Source organism: Odontomachus brunneus, unplaced genomic scaffold (genome assembly GCF_010583005.1).
Source record: "Odontomachus brunneus isolate Ranch 3 - 2012 unplaced genomic scaffold, Obru_v1 Obru_scaffold_162, whole genome shotgun sequence".
NCBI lineage: Eukaryota > Metazoa > Arthropoda > Insecta > Hymenoptera > Formicidae > Odontomachus > Odontomachus brunneus.
The window spans coordinates 58,420-75,046 of NW_022639612.1; the positions used below are offsets into that span (position 1 = coordinate 58,420).

The following is a 16,627-nucleotide window of genomic DNA, read 5'->3' on the forward strand; positions in this document are numbered from 1 at the left end:
TTGTAAAAGACAACAACCGAATTTTTCGTCAACTTTGATCTTTTGTAATCAAATTTTTTAATCTTTTCTTGCTGGAACTACTTTTCAAGTCAAGCTTTTAAAACTCTATTTATAGTTTTCTGACATTTTTCTTTATTAAAATATTAAAATAACACTAAATTTTTAGATTAAGAGGTCAAATAATTAATATATATTTTGAAGAATTTATTAAAGCTAAATGTGAATTGTATGGTTCAAACTCGAATGGAGTATTCCTAGGCGGCATAATTATGAAGCTGTTGATCGATTAATCGGTGAGGAAAGTCGACTTGTTGAGATTCAGCGGTATCTTCATAACTAACGAAGGAACGCACGCGATACATTTCCGCCGTATATATAGGAACGGGTATAAATCTCTCGGAATAACAGGAAACGGCTGGAATAAGAAGTAATAGAAAACAGACCGGCTCTCAAATGTCGCAATTCAAACCGCGGGGCAAAAACCATTTGGAAGGAAATGGCTGTAAAGTCGGTCACGTTGGCTGAAAGGATTCGCGTGATTTCTTTGTGAAAGTAATTCGTCTATATCCATGGCCCCATTCCCTCTACTTAGAGCTTACCCGGAGCCTTAAAATTCACCTTATTTTATTGGAGAGACCCAATTCGCGTGTTCTTCTCGCGAACATTTCTCTGGAGGGATCCCTCAAAGTTTCGTAATCTTCACATCAGTCGAAATCTCCCTTTCATTCGGCTGAAAAATGCGTTTTTGGCGGTTTTAAGTTGTCAAACAAATGTAATCGGGACAATCTGTTGAAAAGCTCGCTGATATTATATAGCTAATATATCAAATATTAATTCTCGACTGTACCTACCTTTAAGGATTTTCCCAATGGTCCGGCGCGTGTTATATGTTTATGTTGAGTTCTGAGGAATGTATTGACTCAACATTCTCTCAATTTTGACGTAACACAATTACGAGCTAGATTTAACAAAAAGACGCGAATATGTGCAATAAAATGCATTAATGTCCTTATTGAGCATAAAAAGCATAACTTCCTATCTATGGACTCTACAGATTCAGTCTCCCGGATAGATGCAATGTCAATACACATTCACATGTCAACACTTTCTGTACTGAGAAAGGACACCATTAATGCACCTAACTATACATATACAGCGAAGCGAATATTAAAAGGGAAAACAGTGAGTACGCTGAGTATATTAAAAAGAAAAGAGGAAAGGATATCACAAATATCCGTAATTATTATTGTAAATATCATTTATTTGACTCTTAGGCGTCATTGGGTACAACGATTACACCACGTTGCTTATTTGTAACATCTTAGCGATCTGAAAAAAATCGGGTTCGTCGAGTAGACTAAATCAAAGTGAAGACATCTCAGGTATGTTTATTTCATATATCTATAGGTAGTACCGACCGCGATCGCGCACCGTAGAACGCACCGTGCGACGAGCATTACTATTTAGCCGTCGGTAAGCCGCGCGAGTACAAATTCTATTTTTACAAAATTAGGAACCACCGAATTCACGAAAGAGTTATACTAAGGATGCTCGAAAGAAGCGAGATCGGTCGGGCAAACAAGACGCGCTACGTCGCTCCGTCGTCCCGTCCGATCGGGATAGAAGTATCGTAAAAGACAACGATGCCCGTGTTTCTCACGATGACTACAGCTAAGTTCAATGAGGACGTTTATAGGACACAGTGTACTTTTCTTTTTTATTGTAACGGTTCTCGTTGAAAAGTTCGTCATTCAAAGCGCCGTCGTCGTCGTCATCGTCGTCGTTGTCGGCGCCGCCGCTTTGTTCTCTCAACGAAACAAGCGTTGCGACCGTGCGAACGAGATTCGGGAGGGGAAGGCGAACGAGAACTTATGGCTAAATAAAACTTTATAAAAATATATCAACGAATAATAAATATATCTCTAACAGCGTCATTGTATAATTCGTATGTACGGGCGTACGACGTAGCCTATGCATTTACAATCACTATATACACGCTATCAAACTCTACTTACCTAGGTAATATACAACAATTTATTTTAGTCGCTCTATCCTCGGGAATATTTAACGTTGCACAATTAAACGGCTCTCATTCGATAGCACGACCACGCGACTCTCATTTCCGAGGTGCGCGCGAGAGAGGCAGACAGAAGAAGAGACCTCATACACGTCCTTCATAAGCCTCCTAGCTGTTCGCCGCGGAGCTTTTGATTGATGATGTAAGAGGTGAGGAAATGCATAGCTAAAATTCCTGCAAAGTCGAAAAGATATATCCAAACAATGACACTTGCAATCGATCAAGCACACCTCTAAAATACTCCCCGAAAAAAAAACACTTTCCTCTCGCTCTAACAATCAATAAATAACTATAAAATTTAGACACTTCCTTTTTAACCTAGATTTCCTCATTATTTTGTCATGTTAATTTTACGGTTATTTATCCGTTGTTCGGGCATAAAGCAAGCAAAAGTAAATTTAAGAGACGTGCTTGATCGATTGCAAGTGTTATTTTTTGAACATATTTTTTTTATTTCGACGTACTTTGATGTAATTTTGAACATGCATGCTCCTGACGTCACAAGTCAGGATGGCTACGGCGAGTAGCGAGGAGTCTTAATAGGGATTGATATCTCGCGTCTTCCTCTCCGTCGTATCGCGCTATTCCGCTCACTCAATCGTTACTATTTCGTATTACGGCGGCTGTATCCGCCCTGTTGTCCATCGTGTGGCTTTATTTCACAGTGTTATAATGATTACAGTACGGCGCACAGAGCCGAGCGTGTCGACCGCACGTTGACCAGTCATATACCTCTCGCTTTTCAGCCGTACAAAGTACGTGCGTCATTCGCGAGACCGACCGGAAAAAGATGGGGGAAAAAAGAGAAAAGAATTGGTCTCCGTTTCGTCCTGATCCCTACGCGCGGGAACGCCGTTCCACAATTCGAACATCAGAGATTATTAATCATTACCTATACAAATATATACACGTCGTATGGCGTATCGCGCGACCGCATTTCGTAATGCGCGCGGAGTTTCGTAGTTTACAAATTTTCTGTCTATATAAATATGCATTTCCCATCAGCGCCTGCGATTCCCTTTCCCTCCTGTCCGTCGTTATCCTCGTATAAGGCCAGAGAAGGACACCGATCGTACGCCTCGACATCGAATTTCGTCTCGATCGTCATGGGGATTCCTTCGCGTGGATGCGAGGAGTCACACGAAGTCTCGCGGTAAACGACCTGCACGATTCCTCCTACCACTCCTGCTCGCGATCGTAAATTCGTAAACGCGTTTTCTAAGATCGTCCGAGAACTCGCCGCCTCCTTATCCAAGGTACGCCACAAGGCCGTAATGGTCCCCGCGTCAGCGGAGCTTTCGTCGAACTTGGTTGCGCTCGCAATGCGCCAGTGATACGCGCGTATGTCGGCGTCGGGTCGCGCGCATCGTGGACAAAACCGTCGGGGAGAGAATTTCATTATGTACAAAGAAGATCTCCTTTCCCTTCGTCATCGAAAGTGCTGAACTTATCTGGGCATCGCTTCCGGTATCGCGCCGGGAGTCTCGCCGAGGTTTCCGTCACTGAGGTCTCCTCTGTCGGGCCGCCTCAGCGACGGTGTTCCTGCAGCATCGTCAGAAGCAGGCAAAACAGAAGGTATGTGACACTCGCTGACCGGATGTGGGCATGACTGTATCCGGAAGCGCGCGTCACGTTGAGCATAACGGAAGCGTCGGCGATCCCTTCCGGCGAGCGCACCACCAGCAGCCATTCTCCGGCGTGAGACCATTGAATCGTCTCAAAGTGCAGGGTCGTCCTGTAACAGGGTTTCGTGCCGCCATCCTGTAAAAGAACAAGACGGTGTGTGAGGAGTTGATTCGTGTTTCTTAGGAAGATCAAGATCGTTCCTTAAGAAGATCAAGATCGCGAGAAACCTCAACGTGGCTCTTTAAATTTGATAAGTGATGCGTGAAGGAAAAAGGAGTAGTATGATAATTGTTCTTACATGGGAGAGAATTTTATAGTAAAAATTATGGTAGAATTTTGTTAACCAAGAATAGATCGACATTCTACAGTAATTTATTATCCTTTTCTCTTCGAGAAATTATTAACAATACTAATATTGACATCTAAATAAGTATGAAGTCGATTGAGTTCACAATATTCCTGTATTCTTCAGATCCTTGATTCACTAACAAGTAAACCTGCTCAAAAGGTATACTCCGATTTCTTTCTAATTTGTCACAAATGTAGAAGTACAACAAATATTTTTTCATTTTGGCCCACTTTGAGTTTCACGGGCAGCTTATAGCTTTTTAATGTTCTCACTCCTATCATCAACAAGTACAATAAAAATGCATAAAAAATAAAATTACTGTCCGTGAAACTCAAAATGGGTCAAAATTATGACCTAAATATTTTTTGTACTTCTACATTTATGTCAAATTAGAAAGAAATCGGAGTGTAACTTTTGGGTAGGTTTACTTGTAAGTGCAACAACCGCATATATTTCCGGTCGAAAACAGTTCTCTGAGGTTAATTGAAAATCTCACTTGTATGCAGACTACAAAAGACACAGACTACAGATTACGAATTCATTCGTGGCTGATTTATATCAAATCTTTTTTCCCAACAAGATATTAGGTGAGATCCTCTATAGAGCAAGAGTTTTTAACATTTTTTGTGTCATGAATCTCTCAGAAGGAATAATGTTTCTAAATGCACGAAATATAAAGTACGCAAAATTACAAAGGAAGTTTGTCGCAATATGCACATTTATTGGAATATTAAAGAGACAAATTTGCCAAATTTGTCTCGTCTATGCTAAATTTCGGTCGGCGATTAACGAGAGCAAATTTTTTTCCCGTTCCGGTTAAGGGATCCCTTAAAATTCATCCACCCAGAGGTAAGAATTCGTTCTTTAAAGAGAATCCCAAAAGTTTTCTTTAACAAGCAGAACCAAGGGTAACGACGGGGCTACAATTCACGACGATAGGACGAGGCTTGCGTTCGCGAAGATCTTTATGAAGGTCTTCATGACGCTCTCATGGCGTTTTAAGCCACCGGGATCTGGTTGCCGCGGGTCATGCTTCCGACCAAGACGTTTTTATCGCATAATGCTCATTAACTCGCGATTCGATAACGTCCATCCAACCGTCCCAAGTCGTCCCTTATCGGGGGTGAGATATCCCCCTTCTAGGCCTTTACGATTAAACTTTCACGTAAAACTTCCGGGGGAAACTGGGAACTTCCGGCGTCGTCGTTCTACGTTCTCGCTTCAATTATCCATCTTACCTTCGACCACTTCCACTCAGGAAGCGCTCCCCTACTCCTTCGATTTTCTTCGCCTTTCATCTCCTTGAAATACGTTTTATTACTTTCCGCATTAGTACCCATATAATGACTCCTCTCTTTCTTCTCGACAGTCGTTCTTTGTTCATAGAAAAGTCAATCGTATTAAACCGCTCTCGCAGGCGGTAGGCAACTTTCGGTTTATGGGATAATTGCCCCATAATAGGGGTGTAATAATGACGGCTTGAACATGGTGGTAGAGAAGAATTGAGGATAAGGTTTTATTCAGGTGATAATTAAGATATATTCTTGTCGATAAAACGGTAGGACATGTATGTCGCGATGCGAAACGTTTGTCCTTTTCTCTCCCACCTGCGCTCCTCTCTTTCACATTGTAAAATAATATCAGATGTTACGATTCTAACGTATTTGATATCCCGCCGCCATTGTGAAATTCAAACGGGAATAATGTTACGTGACGCTTCGGCTTTCAATCTTATACCAGGGCGTCACCGGGACGCACACAGACGACTTCATAAGAGACTTTACCGTTCTGGTCGCGCGAAGCCGTGTCAGTGAATATACACGGCGTGTCATTGTGTTCTTTTAATATCGCAACGGCATTCTGCTCGCATCCGTTTTATTGGTAACGCGGCCAGGATCGAAGAGAACTACGTTTGCGTAATTGAATCGGGGCAGGCTCGCGTCGTCGTCGTCGTTGTCGTTGTCGTCTCTCGACGATATTTCGTCGCCGCGATTCGGAGCAGACGTCGTCGTGAAGGTCTCGCGAGTTTTTCGCATGCAAGGAGTCGCAGTTTCCTGCTCCATTTAACCCCGCGTTTCACCCATCCTCCCGCCGACTTCCACCCTTTCCGGCGCGGCGGAGGCCCCATCCGTCGATCCGTCCTTCTTGTATTCTCTATTCACGAGCTTTGCCCGTACTCCCTCCTGCTTTCTCGTCCCTCTCTTTGCGAATCATCTTCCGTTTCGTTCGCTACGTTTCCGTCAGTCCTCTCCCCGGCGTTCCTGCACCTTCATCTTCCTCCTATCGTTCCCTTTCATCTCATTCTATCTCCCTGCACCTTTCCATCTCTGCCGTTTTTACTATGCTATCATCTCAGCTTTACTTTACTCTCCCCTTCTCCACCCCGTTTCTCCTTCCTTTCTCTCTCTCTAGTTTGTTCAAACTTTCCCCGCTAACGCATTCTAACTTTCCGACTTTCGTTTTTTCCCTATTTCTCTCTCACTCTCTCTCCCCCCCTCTCTCTCTCTCTCTCGTCGTGGCATCTCGTCGTCCATCTTCCTTTACTTTGCTCGGTATTCCTTTGCTATCCTATTCTACTTTTCCCGTTCGCATTTCTTTTTTTCTATCAAGACTTCTCGACGTTTCTTTATCTTCTATTAACCTATTCCCTTCGTGAGTCCTCGTTTCCAGCATGCTCTTTTTGCTTCCTGTTTTGCAACATCATCGTCCTTTTCTTGCCATTTTCTATTTTTGCCATTAGTCTCTTATGTTTGAAACTATTTTAGTAGTAAGGCTTTCGTTATCATAAACTTATCTTGTTATAATATTATTCTAAGTTCTCTTGGGAAATTGTGTATAGATATAACTTCTTTCTCTTCGCGCGTGTCGCATATATTTACAACATGCTCCTCATAAAAACAACCACATTTAACAAAAAATATAATATAATATCATAAAAATACTTAAAAAGTAAGTTAAAAAATACTTGCGCAAATAAAAATAAAATTTGTGAAAGTGTTTTTTCAGTATATGTGATGTTATATTATACATATATGTTTTGTAATTTACTGGCCTGCGAAAAATAATACGACTACACCTCCCTCGTTTTGTATTAAGGCCACTCAATAATTATTTATTGAAGCGATGTACAATTTATTTAATAACGATTTGCTCTTGTTACTAAATATTTCCAATTATAAAAATATGAATATTTTATTAACACTTGTATCCGCAGTTCTTGCATTTTACAAAGCCAGCAATAAATAAGTCATTTTTCTATAGGACTGTACGCATAAAAGTTTTCGAGAAAGCAAATTTACACTCTGCTATACCATAGCTCTCAACCAATTTTCACGAAAAGGAGATCGATGCGTAAGCTGTGTTGTAAAAATATTTTGTGTACAAAGTATGCTGAAGAGGATTTTGTAGTATCTATTGACCGGAAAAAAACTGCGCACGACTCAATCGTTTCCTAGGGAAGTGAACCATCGAAGGTGTCACCCACCGATTTTTATGGCGTAAAATATAATGTAAAGCAATAAAAAAATAATAGATCTGCTTTTCACGTGCTATCTCAACATTTGGAAGTTGAAACAACCCCTTGCAGATAACGGAATATTTTATTATCCGAGAATGATTGATTCCCCGAGATATCCGGGAATATTTGATCTACCGAGGATTATTTTCCGAGAATATTTGACTTGTCAAGATTTTGAGAGAAAGCACGAGTCCGTCGTATTTTAGCGCTCCACATTACACCCAAAGCCCATAAAAATCGGGACGCACTCGCAAAACTCGTAGCGATGCCGATGACACGCGCCCCGCGTTTGTCGCACGTCGCTTTTGTCGCTCGGATCGCAGCGCTGCAAAAAGTGTAATGCGCGCCACCGACATCACGTAATCTATCGGACAACGCACACGTGTTTTTCAAATATAATAACCTGCAGGAGAGAGATGCACCACCGTGCAGTGATGAGCGCGCGACACTACGCAGCCCGCCCGCGCTTCGTTTCCCAACAAAATCCGCAATTTTCAATGGGATCGACCGCGCGCCAATCGTTACGCGCGCCGCGAAATCGAGCCGGTGCGCGTCCCCCATTGCGAAAAACGGCGGGAGAGAGAGAGAGGGACGAGGCGGGGAGCGGGGGGGGGGATGGAGAAGAGCGAAGAGGATCAAACGTTAATAAAAACAAACGCAACACCGGTGCATCGGCAAATCCCTCGAAAGCTCCGTCGCATTGTCCGCGCCCGCCGGCACTCCTGGAAAAATGGTTAATCCGTCTTTTATGATGCAGCGGCTACACCTCCGCGCGCGAACGCGGATTCCGTCTCGAATGGAAAAAGAAACGCGCGGGGGGAAATGAAATAAGCGTGTATACACGTACACGCGAGCACCCGTCCGTTCGCGCACAAACACACATCCCCGCAATCTCTCGTCACCATTCCTACCGTCATTTTCATCCCTTTCATCTCTCCGGGCCCGCGCGTTTTCGCATCGCGAGACAACGTGCGCGATGCCGCTACTCCCGCTTTCTCCGCAGTTTCCTTTTTTTTTCTTCCTTCTTTTCCCTTTTTGGCCCTGCTACACACGAGAGTCAAGGCGCGTCGCAATATCTCGGATATCGTGCGAACGTCCGCGCCGGGATAATTTTCGCGTCGAAGGACCGGACGCGCCTCCAGCTAGCGTGTAATCCGAGCGCGCGCGCGCATGAACAACGTCTCGGTGTTACAAAACACACGACGGATTTTTACAGTGCAACGAGCTGCGTTCTTCCTTTTCTTTCCTTTTTTTTTGTTGCATTTTCGTGGCGTTTTTACAGCGCGCGCGCGAGATTGCCAAAATACGTCACTCGGGTAAATATTTAAAATAATAGGTCAGACATCGTATATTTTTTTTGGAAACTTTGTTGTCCCATCCAATTTTTGTGATACGCAAAATCCACACGACACAGTGAGCAAGAAACGGCGAACGGGAATGCTATGTTTTCAGAGTTGTTGTGGCAAATTAAAAAGTAAGGAGATAAAGCTCCGAAAGATGCTCGATCGAAGCATAAAACGCGTGTAACCGAAGAAAATACACGAAAAAAATATTACAGTAAAAATTATGTTAAAATAGTATTTTCTTTCGCAAGATCTCTTGTAAAGCTGGACTATATTTAAATTGTGCTACAAATTATTATAGGAATAGAGCAAATTTTTATTCGTAGTAAAAATTCTCTCGTTTCATACATACGATATAAAAAAATATTCAAGTAATTACAATAATTTTATAGTAAAGAATCAAACGTGCGCGCGTAACATTTTTAAATAAGTATTCTGGTTATAATTCTGTATAGTCCAAAATCACAAAAATTTTGTTGTAATTTTTACTGTAATATATTTTCTCTGTGTATATAATATTTATATAGATATGGCACAGATACGTCAATACTGGTATATTTCCCGAACTGTAAGGCGATAAAACTGCACAAAGTAAAATATCGTTCGTTCATTTATAATTATAATTTTGATGTAAATATCGAAAATATTATGACAGAATATTTATCCAAAGTACGTGTGCAATTTAAATGATAATTCGCTATAAAATCTCAGCTCAAAATTCAGTTCTCATTAGCCGGTTTTTATTCGTCGATTTATATCTTGATTGGAGACATTAGACATCGCGCTTGAATGATCGACGTGCAATATTGCGGTGGAACTTATATTCTTACGTGGGCGAGGAACTTCGTGCGAGCAAATATTATTTCATCACGTTGAATCTCTAAATATCGTTACGGCGTGCAGGAGACGACAAATATTTGTAAGCCGCGGTATGTGATCAACGTATTTCTTGTATAGTTATGCAGTACGGTGTTTGTTGTTTGTCAAGCAGAGTTTACTATTCCTACACTCAATATTCTGTAATTACTTACGTATAAAGTGGGCGTGAGACGCGCAAGTACAATAAATTTACTCGATAGTCCGTGAGAATAAAAATATTCTCCATGAAGGCAAACCAAGCAATCGCATCACGACCTAATTATTTAGAACAAAATAAATGAAAATTTGATTTCGCGCTCTTAATTCATTGCGAGGGGGAAGTCCTCGCGGCGACGTTAACAACTCATTCACGGAACAACGTTCCTTGAATTTATTTCCTCGATTGACATTTCGTTTAAGAATACATTTAACAATGTATGACTATATTTTGTTCATAAGAACACGAAATTTCCTCAACTCAAACGCGTTTGGTTCAGTCAGGTTAATTCAACTAAACTTTTTTCCACGTGGATTGGCAAAATATTGCGGTAAATGTTACAACAAAATTTTCGTAAAACCATAGAGAATTATGTCCGAAATTATTTTATATTTGCTTAAAAATATTGCACTTTTGATTCTTTACTACAGAATTACTGTAATTACTTGAATGTTTTTCATGTTTAATAAATAATCAAGTTTACTACTCCTGTAATAATTTACAATCTCGGTGTAGTCCAGCTTTACAAGAGATTGTAAAAGGGAATATAATTTTAACGTAAATTTCACTACAATATTTTCTCCGCGTGTGTATGTTTATATATACGAGTATGTATATATTTGTACGATACTGTGCGATTCGGTGCATACAGTTAGGCAAGTAAATTTACCTCGATTGCGAGGGCTTGAACCCCATCGCGCGATGGTGCACCCGCTGTGTACACGTGCTCCTTCGACGTCCAGAAGACCGACGTGTAGCTCGGCTCGGCGCAGAACTCGACAATTATGTCCAAGGGTTCGCCCTCGTTCGCCGTCACCGCCTGACTCGGCGGATGAACCATGGGCCGCCCTACGGCAAAAAAGGCGATCGGTTAGCGAATCGGCATAATCATCCTTCCTCCCATACTATATGTGACTATAAATCTACCCGGGGCTTCTTCCACATTTTTCCGCTGAAAGCTTTGGATCTTATTAACTGCATGAATTCTCATCTGAGTGACAGAGAATAATTACGATTTTATTTTAATCGCGAGAGCGCGCTGTCGGGTATAGTTTCAACGACGAACTATTTTCTTTTTCGGCGCTTTGTCATCGGTTTGTTAAAATTCAGAGAAAACCACTCACAAGTGGTGGATGCAAGCGTACGCGTTGTAAACGAAAGACACGACGGAGAGAGCTGATCGATAGCGTGCATCACGGTGATTCTCCACTACTGCCATTTCAACGCCGCGACTATGATCGATCTTTATTTTTTTCTTAAATTATCGCTGACGCAGAAAAATCCTTCGGTCGATAGAGATGAAATTTGAGCTGATGACATCTTCTCTTTTCCGAGCCGTGTCAGCAAGCTTCATGTATAAATCGCCGATTGGCCTTAGATTGAGCGATATGAAACGCAAATGTAGGATAATGGAGCGATGGTAGATGATATATAGGTAGGTCGCAGCTATTAACGCAAGACAAATGACATGTCGCGACAGTAAATGCAGACTTTCGCGTCGCGTGTGCTTCCTACACTTTACGCACTTGCGACAGATGTCATTCAAGCTTTCGCAGAGAAGCGAAAAGCGGAGGAAAGCACGAGTGAATAAAGAAGACACCACGCAGAGCACGGGCGAGCTATTTCGTCAAACAAAAATATCCTCATGAAACGCGCCGAAAGCGCATTTGCTACTATGTTTTTCGACTTTTGTGATCTTTTAATACTTCCTTTAATACTCTTGGAACTTATAAAAATACTTCATTGCCAACAGACGACTGCTGCTCTCTTAAAGTACGTCAGTAAAATGAGTATAATACTTCACCGATAATCAGTGATTTCTAAACTGTCACTGATTTTCTGTAAAAATGTTCTCACTTTACTGTTCTATCTTGCATCTCACTTTATTTTGATCACATTAAAAGTAAGATTTTGCTGTAAATTCGTTCTATCCGAAATCGATCCTATGCTATCCCAAATCCATCTTCCCGCGTTTATGGCGATGAAATTGACTACTTATATGCAACTTACGTGCAGTAACACTGTTTGCAAACCGCATCAACAATAGAAACAATCGCTACTATTAACTGATCTCTCTAGCGAGATTTTAGTATTTTATTGTGATTGCTGTGCTACACTTATAACATATAAATATAGCGTTTCAGTGAAGAGTACACTGATGGTACTTTAGAGAGTGGCTGGCACGTAGATTTAAATCACTCATTTAGGTCTCTCGTTCTTAAAGGATTAAAGCACACGACGCAACTCAGCTGACGTTCAATTAGCGCGCGATATTCTCGTGTAGCATGCTCGTCACTCTGCGCTCTGCAAATTACTATAAATATTGGTCACGCAACCGTCTATTTATCGGAGCTTTGAGTGATTTAACGCTGTTAAGCGTTATTAAATAGACGATACGTCCGCTTGGCACGGGTATTTGCCGTGTGATAGATATTACTGTAGCGCGATAAATTTCTAAAAAGTTCTGGAACCGAAATGTACGGCCGGTCCGGCATATATATATATATATATATATATATATATATATATATATGTGTGTGTGTGTGCGTATGTATGTATGTATGTGTGTGTATATGTTTGTGCGTATGGTGACCCCCTACTGAATCCGTCCTCGGCCGTAAATCCCACCTTCGGTGACACTTCCTGTGCAGGGAATGACCCGGGGGCTGCAGAATGGGGATCGCCGACGATTAGCACTACTGTCACCCTGCCGACGTCTGCCGCCCTCTTCTGTTTACCGGCGCCTTGTGCCTCGTTAACGGTGAGGGATCGTTTGGTTGTTGGTGACCGTATTAATGGTACACGGTAAAACAAAACAGCCCGCATACCGGTTAGTTACGTGATGGCAGGCTGGGATCTTTCGCGAGAGCCATTAGCGGACACTAATGCGTGGCCCCGAAATTCGTTCTACTACTTTTTTTTCTCTCAATCACCGGTTAAGACTTCCTCTCTGATGCGTACATTCGCGTTGAACGTCGCGCGCGAGTTCCAATCCAAAGTACGCTATTTAAATTCATAAAGTTACACGATGCTCAGATGTTTAAAATTGATTGCAGTGTTATTCTCGCGTTTTCCCGATAATTACTGTCGTATGCGAAAATCACGCGACAAGCTGGAATGACGGCTCCTACGATTTACAGAGCGTCGTTGATTCAAGCGAAGTCTTGAGACGTCTTCGGGATTCGGCGAGACGAGAGATGCCAAGTAATACTGGCGCGAGCCAAGCGTGGAAACTTGGTTGGCGTCGTGAGACAATGCAAGCAGCCCGCAGCACATTACTGCGACGTGTAGAGCGTTCGCGCGCACAAATTGCAATCATGGGTTTTCGATTTCCCAGCCTCAAGGTGATCGCGATTCCGCAAATTGTCTCGCGCACTACTGTATTCGGATTTCCCGCGCGCCGGCTGTGTGTAGGTCTGTCGACACAATTTGGGATTCGCGAGTTAGCGCTCGTGGCTTAGAAAATCGAGCGGGACAGCGGAGTCGTGACGACACAAAGCTTTCTTTCGCGAATCCGCCTCGTCAAGAGAATTCCCCCACGAATCACCGAGACACTTCTCATTACGAAGTAAATTACCTAAGTACAAGAGGCCGCGCTTCGGGTGGCATTGCAGATGTCCGTGGATTCTTCTTTTCTGAGACTATATTAAACATCTACGTTGTCCTCCGAATAATTTAAGCAGTAAATTGAGAGGGAGAGAAGGGAAGAGAAAAGAACCGAATAGGAAGAGAATAGAGCGGATGAAAGTCGCGTAATCCGGGACAATTTGTATCCGGTATAATTTGTCCGAATACCTCTGTCTCTTTCTCTGACGATCTTTCTTTCTTGAATATGCAGACTGAAGAATCGCGCGCGTTTTTTCGACATTTTGCAATCGCGTGAAACAGAAGACAGAAAGAAATTAATGCCATTCCTCCACGTAAAAACGCCTAATTACGCCGTCTTCTCGGCCAAGTGCAGGCAGGGGAACGGACGGTCGACAGACAGTTGCTATGACAAATTGCACGGTATCATCAGCTTTATCCGCGTACTTTAGCTAATTGAAGCGTGGACGCCGCCACTTAACCCTCGGTGACTGCCTCTCTTTTGGCTCATTTTCCACTCGACGACCATCACCTCCCCCTCCCCTCCCCTTCCCTTGCCTTCCTCCTTTTCTCCCTGAACGGCCTCTCATCTGTACGGATTTCCTGCTTCGTAAAGCAAGCTTTCTGACCCCGACCGCGCCACCCGTAGGGTGAATAGAAGCGGAACAGTACCAGCTCCGACCGTGTGCGGCATCGTTCATGAATATTCGCTGCCGTTGAAATTGCTCGAATATCTCGGATGCAGTAGCCGTCCCTGCGGCGAAGGGCGAGTCTTCGCGCCGCCCTTCTGTCAACCCTGTGTCTCGTCATGGCGCGCGACGCCAATGAGTTCGCGCGGTCGAACGTCCTTTCGGCGACACAAAAAGCCCGCGGCTTTTTCGGCATTCTCACGCATCCATGATGAAGCCATTCCCTCACGTGTGTATTATGCAGCCACGTGGAGACCGCGTCGCGTGCCGCGCGTGATCCGCGTGCCGGGACCATCTCTGCGGAGATGTACGAGGCCGGACGGATTGCGGAAACGAAACAGGCTGTTTCCCTCGCTTCGCACGCGTGTGTCTGTGTGTGTGTGATCGATCTAAAAGTCTATTTCTAAATTTAAAAAATATATATGCACGGAGGAAATATTATAGTTCTCTTCTGTTTCATATAAATTCATCCAAATTTACTCGTTTCTACTCTCTTAAAGTGAATCAGTAAAAATGTTTTAGTTGAATTAGTAAAAAGACTTTCGCCGATAATCAGTGAATATTCAGTAATTTTTCAGTATATAGTAATTTTCAGTGGAAACATTCCCATTTTACTACTTCGTTTTATATCTCACTGATTTTAACCAGTGGAAGTGCGATTTCATAATACACGCGAAATTTACAATACATAAATTCGTTATACATTATATCAAACCCAACTTTCTGCGTTTGTGAGGATGAAATTATCGTCGATGAAATTATGTTCCATACAACTCACGTACAATGGCACTGTCCGTGTTTGCAAACTGCATCAATAATAGAAACAGTCGCTACTATTAACTGATCGTATCCATCTATTTTTCCTCGGCGATATTTTACTGATTTCATTATTATATTTATAACATATCTAAATTTATATCATTAGTTATAAGTATAGCATCTTAATGAAAAATATACTTGATTATACTTTAGAGAGTAGTAATACAGAAGAGTAGACTGCCCAGTAAGGTATATCTTGCTAAAGAACATGATAAACTTGGTTAAGAACACAGCAAAGTTTTTAATAGCATATATGAAGTGAAAGAATACTTAATTACTGCAGAGAATATCGACCCGTCTCTCTTGTTTACAAAGTTATATAATAATTTTTATCATAAAATTCTCTCTATATATGTTTATCAGGTTTCTATCACGCATTCACTCGCTGTTATCAGGGGTTACAATGTCCATCCTTTATATTAATTCTCGCACGTAAATTAGTTATTCCCGCACATATCGAGTAATTCTGGCAGTTATAAATTCCCTTTGACAGTTCTGAATTTGCAATGAAAGTTGAACTTTCACGTCCTTCACGTAGGGACGCTGCAAAATTTCTAATTATTAATTCACCTAACGGATACTACAGCGCGAGTTAAGTTTTCATACGCGCGAATTGTACGCCCGAAGTAAGACTGCGTCGAGGAGAAATGCCATAAACAAAATGTTCGAGTGGCCTGGTGCACGCCATTTGGCTTCACGGTTTGACAAGGATTATGAGGGTGTTAACGACCACCACTCGACAAGCGCGAGCGGCAGAGAGGCGCGACGGGAATTCGCAAGTTGCGTTCAACTACGGCACGTCTTCGCCGAAAATGGGTCTTCTCAGAGAAAATTCCTTTTCCCGATGGCACTCTAAACGCACCGCACTTCCGGAAAGAATCTCTTAGCAAGTTAAATGAATCGCGAACGATTGCCTACAACGGCAGCTGTGATTCATTTCATTGTGCGCCGTTGGAAAGAGCTTCGACGGGAACGATCGTCGGAGTAACGAATTTCCTCGTGACGACTCGACGTCGTATCGTTCGCTCCGGAATCGAAGGGAGTGAGGAGCGGGGAAGGGGGGTTGCACTTTGTCCGCCGCGAAGTTTAGATCGATGGCGACACGGATTTGAATCTTCTTCGCCGAACATTGTCCGTCGTTTAAGGAAATTACAGATCAGTGGCCCGTATTTCCCGTTATCGACGATTTTCATGATACTTTGAATATAATACGCAGGAATGTGCTGCTTTTTGTATTTCACGAGCGCTGTTAAGTTTGAATCGGTTCAATTTTCCAAAACTGTTCCGCATTTGTCGTTAAAATAAAGAACGCGTCGCTCCCGGAAAAATTCCAGTCGAGATATTAGAATAATATTACGCCCAAATCACCTCGAGATTATTATGCATGAGAAGCCACTTGTTGTACTGGTTGAGCGTGGCGTAACCGACGACTTGGCGAAAATATTTTTCAGCGATTCCTCATACCGCTAGAATTTCCGAGAAAACAAAGAGGGAAAGAGAGAGAGAGAGAGAGAGAGAGAGAGAGAGAGAGAGAGAGAGAGAGAGAG

General features: G+C 42.5%; 1 protein-coding gene across 14 annotated transcripts in view; it reads right to left on the minus strand.

Annotated features, from left to right (window-relative positions):
• Positions 1-1,224: 1,224 nt before the first annotated feature.
• Positions 1,225-16,627, minus strand: part of LOC116850977 (hemicentin-2) — a 477,927-nt gene continuing 462,524 nt past the window's right edge. For all 14 annotated transcript variants that reach the window (XM_032829893.1, XM_032829894.1, XM_032829895.1 and 11 more), the window contains 2 exons: positions 10,658-10,836; positions 1,225-3,838 (listed from right to left, as the gene is read on the minus strand). In XM_032829893.1, coding sequence (XP_032685784.1) covers positions 3,605-3,838; positions 10,658-10,836 — 413 coding nt within the window. In that variant the 3' untranslated portion in view covers positions 1,225-3,604. The remainder of the gene's footprint in view (positions 3,839-10,657; positions 10,837-16,627) is intronic.